This window comes from Myiozetetes cayanensis, unplaced genomic scaffold (genome assembly GCF_022539395.1).
Source record: "Myiozetetes cayanensis isolate MyiCay16 unplaced genomic scaffold, myiCay2020 scf3, whole genome shotgun sequence".
NCBI lineage: Eukaryota > Metazoa > Chordata > Aves > Passeriformes > Tyrannidae > Myiozetetes > Myiozetetes cayanensis.
The window spans coordinates 57290769-57299023 of record NW_026087521.1 but is presented as its reverse complement, the minus strand read 5'-3'; the positions used below and the strand labels follow the sequence as shown (position 1 = coordinate 57299023).

General features: G+C 45.0%; 1 protein-coding gene across 1 annotated transcript; it reads right to left on the bottom strand.

Annotated features, from left to right (window-relative positions):
• Positions 1 to 2950: 2950 nt before the first annotated feature.
• Positions 2951 to 8189, bottom strand: RAB19 (RAB19, member RAS oncogene family). The gene is made up of 3 exons (XM_050324141.1): positions 7807 to 8189; positions 6753 to 6936; positions 2951 to 4682 (listed from the first exon to the last, which is right to left on the bottom strand). The coding sequence occupies exons 1-3, from the start codon at positions 7999 to 8001 to the stop codon at positions 4417 to 4419; spliced, it is 645 nt and encodes a 214-aa protein (XP_050180098.1). The 5' UTR covers positions 8002 to 8189; the 3' UTR covers positions 2951 to 4416.
• Positions 8190 to 8255: the final 66 nt, after the last annotated feature.

Sequence of the window (8255 nt, the reverse complement as noted above, 5' to 3'; positions counted from 1 at the left end):
CTACCAGCCAAATCTTGATTTCAGAACAAAAATCTTTGGAAGAAGATGCCTGCTCTCACTTGAAGTGCCTTGACTTTACTCCCTAGGCCAGGATATATAGATTTAGCTTGATACAAAACATTGCCTCTTGTGGTAAGCGCAGAGTAAGCTGCAGCCCATTCTCACTGCTCTGAATGGGATGATACAAGCTAAGAGCACTTGTTACAACCTCTGCTGCTTCAGTTCAAATGGTGGTAGCACAGCTTGCCCTTGACTGTAGCCCAAGGTGGATTGTAATCTTTGAGGGCATGCCTGGTGCATGTAATGAAATACAGAGTAGCTCACCCTGCCTTAGGAGGAAAGTTACGGGGTGTTTCATGTCTGGAACAAAACTTGGGTAGCTGAAATTATTAATGCTGCAGCAGTTTAAAACCAGAGAGCCCATATGTAATCCCCTGGGACTGAGATACAATACAGGACTGCACTGCAGGGATCAAGTACCTACAAAGTCAGTTTAATGCAAGCATTAGAGAGGCATTATTAAACTAGCTGTGGTGAGCCTCACTTCAGGTTAGCAAAAACTAGAGTTAGCAGAGAAAACTGTATAAGCAGTGATATTCATGGACACAGCAGTAGCAAGGAAATGCAGGATTGTAAATATGCTAAGCTCCTGCATCTATAAGTGTGCTGTTTGTCACTTGCTGTCAAACCAGAGTCAACAGCTTGATGTGACTGCATTGACACGTTGTGCAGGCACCTGAGCGCTGATTTTTAGAACAGCAGCATAAGAAAAATACTTCCAAAAAATATTTGAAAGTCCTATTCCTCTGAAACTGCATGTTCCTATTACAAGGTGAAGTACTCTTACGAAAAAGGAGCTCTGGGCATGTCTAAAACTCTTCTCAAAGGGCTCCTGTATCCCAGCGTTGCCTGTTCCAGTTCCTAACACAATTGCATGAGAGTGGTGCTTGAAAATTATTTCAGGAGTCAGTATGCTGAGCAATGACAGTTAAAGCCCACACCCACCTGCAGCCAAATGTGGTGTTCTTAGAGCTGAGACCCATGAAAAGCTGCCTGTTGACAGCCCACCTCTGGAAGGGGCACCTCTGAAAAGCACTGCCGTTTGAGCACTTACCTGGTGGTGGGGGGAAGCTTCACTTTCAATTCCTTGTCCAAAAGCACAGGCATGCACCTCCTTCCTGAAAGAAGGGTCAAGGATAGAGCTCTCCACCTCTGTCAGGGCCTGAAAATTGCTTTCTCTGTCTCCTTTCCAACTATACTTAAACATTAACTAGAACAATTAGATAAGAACCTCAGCTTTTGCAATTAAGAGCCTGTCTCCTGCATATGAAGCAAAGCCTGACCACATAGGCAGTGCTATATGCCTTCCACTTCACTGGGTTGCTGTTATGTTGACTTTCAAACTAGTCAGCTTCTAGGAGGTGTCAGTTTGCTCCATTTTAAAATACTTCTTATTTTTTTTTTTATTATCCTGTTTCACTGGGTAGGTCCTGCTTTAATCTCCCCTGGCATGGCTGCAAGGCAAGTGATGTGCCCCAGCTAAGACTGAAATACTTCCAAATAGCTAAAAACTTAACAAATGAGCTCATCTTCAAGCTGAATGTGCTGGTCCTAAAACTGGAACCCAAGGGACAGTAGTAGGTTTCAGAACAGTGGTGTAAACAAGCCACACTTTGTACAAATGCAATGATGGTAAGTGTCAGGAAGCACACTGAATTTGCATATGATGCTGGGGAACAAAACCATTAATGGGATGTTCTGTAGCAGTTAATGCCACTTTGCCTTGTCATATCTGCGTGTTCCCACTTGCTCTCTGATGGGGAAAGGCAGAACCGCAGAAATTACACCAAGTTTGTATTTTAATCTAGTGGTTCTCACAGTCTGTAATAACATGCCATAGTAAAGGGGTTTTTTTTAAGTTTATGGCTTCATGTATTACCTCATGAATAATACCAGTACCAATATCCTCTCTGAAGAACCTTGTTAGCAACTGCCCGAGCTTGTTCTTCATTCCATCGAGGACAGCTTGAAAAGTGTCTCTGCAGAAACGACTCAGTGTAACTGCCCAAAGGCCGTGTGGAAGATGCCAAACAGAACCAACCAGAAGAGGTCACGCTCCTGGTTTAGTTGCAGAATGTGGAGGTGTCTAAGAACTAGTTTCTTGAAGGAGGAGAAGGGAGCCTGTTAGACCTGTCAAAGGAAAGGGGACAGTGCAGCTCGAGGCACGGTCACAAGCCTGTCCTCCGTGATCCTGTGTTGCACAGCTCTCTGTGGGGAAGAGAACGGCAAGAGCCCTGTAACCTGGCAGTGCTGGGCAGTGAGGGAGGATCACATCAGCCTGCAGAAGTCTCCATACTGAGGGTAAGCAAAAGAACTTCATGCACTAATTGCTCATTAAGGTAGTAAACCCAGTGAACATGCAAAGGTTAAACACTGCCATTAACATAGTAACATCCTTCCTTTAATTCTTGACCAATGAAAGAGTGTAACTGGAGATGAACACAATACTTTTCTATTAGAGTCTTCTGAAAGATACCAAAAAAAAAAAAGATTAATTAATTACTACCAGGAGGAGTTTGGACTTTAAACAGAAAAGAATATTAAGCTTATATTTTGCTGTTTTCATAGTGACAAGAGGAGTAGAAACTAGTTGTTTGGAAGCTTGCTTGCCACTTGGAAAGGTTATAGTATTTACTGTTGCCTAAATGTCCAAACTGAAATGCAGCTACTAGGCTGGTACTGAATGAAGAAGAAATAAGATTTAAAAAGTAAACATCAGAAAGAGGATGTCTTAAGATGAAGCTTTCTCTACAGCAGGCCAAAGGCTTAGAGGCTAGCATGGAGGACTCCTCCCTCAGTTTACACATAGCTGCTCTTTGCATGTGAACTTAGCGAAGAACTTAACCAGAGAAAGCATTAATAATATTAGAAGTATTTCCGAGACTATAAATCAATGATTCATTCTGCTTTATTTTTTGTGCTTCTCAGACAAGATTTTTCAGAAATATTTGCTACATGATTTTCCCTATTTTTCAAGGACTTAGGAAACATGGGCAGACCACCAGTGAGTAAGCCAGCAACACACCAGCCTTCTCAGGGCTGCTTTGAATGTGACACAGACCATATTTTATCATTACAGAGTTTGAGTTGCAGTTCATAGCTTAACAGTAACTGACACACTTTGGTATGGACTGTAGTCAAAAAACTTTCCTCTGTATAATATTTCTTTCCTGCCTCTCCTTCCCTGTTTCCATCTACTGGGAAAAAATTGCAAACAGAATGACAGAGAAGAAAAAAACCCTACATCAACAACACAAAATCCAAAACAAAACTCAAAAACTAAACCCAAAAAACCTCAACGCCCACACCAAAAAAAACCCAACCAAAACCCTTCATTCAAGTTCAGATGCCCAGAAGAAGTGAGCCCTGAGTAACAGAGCCTGCATTTGGGAGGAGCAATCCAAAACCTTCCACGCTGTTCAGTCCCCACAGTGGTAATGTATATGCTCGCCTAGGGCAGCTTTCTGGTGCCCCCCATACCATTCACTTACTGCTCTAACACAAGGTTACCTAATCAAACCATCTTACCCCTTACAGGAGCTTGGATCCATCCTTCACACTCCCTTGGAAATCTGCAGGCATACTCTCAAGCTGCCATTGGCCCATTGCACAAGCTACAGAAGGCTTTTGGTTAAAATCAGCACATCAAAAAGCATGATGAGGTCAGTAGGGAGAAAAGAAAAATAAGTCCTTCCACTGGAAGCTTTGCTTCTCCTAGCAAGTCTATGTAGCAAGATGGAGACCAGTACTGGAAGCAATTCTGACAATTTTTAGGGAGCAAAGTGAAAGGCAGCTCTTCTCACCCCAGGAAGAAGTGTATCGTATTCTGCCTGCCATGGAACCCCAGGGATGTTCTCCACTTACTCTTTCACAAATGTTATTAAGTCCCTTGGGATGAGTGGCTACATGCCTGACGTCAGGACAGCCCCTAAATGAAATTATAAACAGCATGTGTCAGACTTTTTACAGCTACTGGCAGAGAGGAAAGTGCTTGCACTTAGAACCAGCAACACAGCTCAGAAGGGTCAAATTAACACAGCTCTGGTGCAAACTCATCTTCTGACACAGCCAGAAAAACATTCAAAGGTTATAATTAAAGGCAATAGTTTTTATAGTTTTCTTTGATTAAGGCAAGGGCTGGCAGCTTCCTGAGTCCTCTCAGCTCATTGCCGTGTTCAAAGCAACCTGTGCTACCAACAGCAATGATCTCTGAAAATACTTACAAGCCAAACTCCAAGGCAGAGATATCAAGAGAGATGGCTTGAGGCCACAGAGGACACTTTCATCAATTGAATACAATTGCATCAAACAGCTTCAGAAGAATGACAATTTCCAAGCTCTTCCTGAAATTTCTCTTCAACAGGGGCACTGGGCCTTCTCCGCACTTGGACTGGCAATCACTGGCCTGGAATCAAGACAGAAGCTGTTCGGAGGGTTCTCTCCATGAAGCTGTAAGGTATTTCGGGCTATTAGCTCCTTAGCCATTAACATGAACACCTCTTCTATGTTTTGAGCTTCTTTTGCTGATGTCTCCAGTACAGCTAAGAGCCCGTGCTTCTCTGCCAGCGTGCAGGCGTCTTCAAACAGGACCTGGCGCTTATCCAGTGAGTCTGATTTGTTCCCTTAAAAGAAGGCAAATAGGTATTCAATAACTTAGTCTCTCAAAAATTCATCTTTAAATGTAATGGATTAATTAAACTCTGTTAAACAATAGATTTATGTTAGGAGGAAGAGTTACTGGAAAGAACAAGATATGAGCACGTCAGAGCCACACACACAGACTGTGGATCAAAACTGCAGCTAATCATAGGATAGAAAATGGGTTGAAATCCAAGAAAAAAACCTAAAAACCTGTGTTCATCTCATTTAGTGTAGGTTGTGGTGCCAAAGGATTGTTTGAAAGCAACTATTGGTTCTATTCTTTAGTGTTTTTAACCATTTAGTAGCATTTAGGTTAAATACTTGAAAAAATCTTTTAAGATTATGTCAAAAAAGACAATAATTCACACCAGCTGCCTTAATGCTTAAGATATATACTCGTTTCTGCATGTATAGATTAAACTTTTACTTGCAGCACTCCAATCAAAATCTATCAGAAAGTGTGAAACGCCTAAGATAAAATACCTTTGTATATTTAATTAGTTGCAGCGCATGTGGATTTATCAGTTCTGGTACAAGCAGTACCTGGCTGAAGTCTACATTCATAGTTTCAAGACAACCCTTCATCAAATTCATATCTCGAATTTGAAGCGTATATAAGCCAACTCCCCTCCCATTAAGTCCCTTCCAATTTTTCTAACAGGAAAAAAACCCAAGCAAAACCAACAAAACAACCCACCCCACAAAAGAAAACCACAACCCCCCAACAAAGAGCTTGAGGGTGATTTGTCTTCTTAAAAAGAGCCCTCCCTTCTTTCCTCCTCCAGTTCCAGATGGGAAAGTTAGACTTCTTAACCTTAACCTCATGCTAGAAAGGTGTATAACATGCCTAAGTGTAATTACATGTACAAAACTTCTGCCAAAGTAAGTTAAGCAAACAGCACCAGCTTTGGAAGAAAGCACCAAGCTGAATCCTTAACAAAAGCTTTATTTTTACCAATTTCAGAGCTTTTCTCTTTAAAAAACAGTAACAACCACACCAGCCCCCACCACACACAGAGAAGTCTTTTCTTTAGATTTATGACATTAGTTAGGAAAACCCTGCCAAGTTCAGCGCTTTACACCCACCCAGTTCTAAGCACAGCAGTTATAGATGCGGATCAGAATTTGTTATTTGTTTCTTCAGAGGAAGAACAGGAAGAACCACCACAGCCGAAGTAAGTACCGTGCTGGGAGCACAAGCAGCAGCTTCTGTCCCAGGCCTTTTGTGCCGCGGGGCTCAACCTGCCCGTCCTCAAGAGCCAGTCTGGGCTGCTGTGGCTGCATGCAATGCTCTCAGCACAGCGCCACAGCGCAACAGGCAGAGGCAGTGGAATGTAAATAAATCCACTGTCATTTTACTACACCAGTTCTCTCATTTTCAGCTTCTTCCCTGGGGGAAGGAAGAGCAATAACAACCTGAAACCAAGAGGAAGGAACCATGCTGCTTCCTACCAGCTCCAGTTCTCAGCGATTGCTTTCCTCAAGAGGCAAAGTTTCCTGAACACTAGTGGAATGCAAGCAGACTACTTCATGCCCTGCAAAAGCCATTTCCCCATCTATTGTCTTACCTGATCGGCATCCCATTACAGAGCAATGCGCATGCATAGCAAAAGAACAGAGAGGAAAGATGAGAACCAGGAGTTGTGTTGCTCTGTGCATTCCCCTTCAGTCTTGAATTACTGAGCCGCTACATTCCTGTGCATCAGGAGTATAGGGTCAGACTTACTGCAGTTCTAACCTCAACAAGGCTGTCCCTGTCTCGATCCTGGCAGCAAAGCTTGTTGCGTTATTTCAACAGGAAAGAAACAAGTGAAAAAAGGTGTTGCTATCTGCAGTGGGTTTGGTCCTGTCAGGACCAGGCTATGACTTTCCTCTTTTTTTTTTTTTAAGCTTAGGTCACATTGATACATTTTCTGATCTTCTTTAATTAGAACTGGATTCTTTCTTAATGCATAGTTTATAGATGCTTCAGGTAGTGGGGGAAAGTGAAGGAGATTTTATATTCACGTTAAAAAAGCTACGTAACACAATATTTAAAATTAAAGTCCTACCAATTAACATCATGACCAAGTTTGCAGCACCATACTTTTCAATTTCATGAATCCAGTGAGGAATGGATTCAAATGTGGACCTCCTAGTAAGGTCATAGGCAAGGATGGCCCCATGGGCACTCCTGTAATAAGACTGGGTTATTGTCCGGAAGCGTTCTTGGCCAGCTGTGTCCCACACTTGGATCTGTAAGAGAAAGGACAGAAGTTGTAAAGGCCAATGAATGCCACTTCCTAGGTGTCTGCCAGCAGCATCCACGCTTTTGAAACCCCTTGTCTAGACGACAGCCAGACCTGCCCCAGCTCACTCTGCTACACCATGTGTGGCTTTGCCCTCTCTGGATCTGAAGAGACATTTATGAGTCTGTAAAGTCAATCTACACAGACCAAAGAGGTAAGGTAAGGGTAAGCCCAGCTTTGTAAAGAGGCCAAGAAACCCAGTTTCAACAAATGTACTAAAAGATGTAGAGTATTACAGCCTTTTAACAGGAAAGGAAGTAGAGCAAAGAAGCCCTGATGCGGGACTGGGCAGAGCAAATCTATATAAAGGGCGGGCATCTGAACTTCCATCTGCACGCAGAGGGAAATTTTAGCTGACCATTTCTTCTGGTGTGCTGTCTTGGAGCCCTTTGTCCCTCAAATTAAGCACATATCAAAGTGAAGCCTTTGCAAATTAGAGGGTTTTCTCTCCTCGGCGTCCCAGCTTAAAGTCCCTACATCTCTGAAGGAGACAAGAGACATTCCTCCAAAATACAGCAGTCTTCCAAAGAACTCCCTGCAGGCAAGGCGTCAGCCCTCTCCTCAAGTAGACGCAGAGAAGTCACGAGAGCAAGCATGTACTCAAGTTAGGGTGACTGCCTACCCCAGGGCATGCTCCTGAGAGAAAACTCCCTTGGAAACACCCCTAGTCAGAAAGGCAGCCAGCTTTTGTCAGCTGCCTTCATTAGGGCCGAGCAGGAGATGCTGTGCATCCCACCACTCCCCGGCACCCGCATGGGAAAGGTGACAGGGCAAAGGTGCTGCCCACCAGAGTCTCGGGCTTCCTCCCGCCACGGACCTTCACTTTCTTGCCGTCGATGTCCATGGAGCGCACGGTGAAGTCGACGCCGATGGTGTTCTGCTGCTTCTCGTTGTACTGCCCTGTCTTGAAGCGGTGCACCACGCAGGTCTTCCCCACGTTGGAGTCCCCGATCAGGATGATCTTGAACAGGTAGTCGAAGGCATCGTCCGCGCCGGAGCCGGGGAAGGGCATCGCGGCTCCCCGGAGGGCCTGCGGCGGGAGCGGGGCGGCGAGGGGGAGGAGGAGCCGCGGGCCCGAGGAAGGAGCCCCCGTCCCGCCGCTCACCTGTCGGCGCGGCGCTGCCGGGACAGGTACGCCCGCTTCGCACCGCCCCGGCCCGGGGCCGGCGGGAGATGTAGTCCGGGCCCTCCCCTGCCCCGCCCCGCCCCGCCGGCCCGGGGGGCGCTGCCGGCGCCGCTCGCTGCCCGCCCCCGGACGGGAGGCGG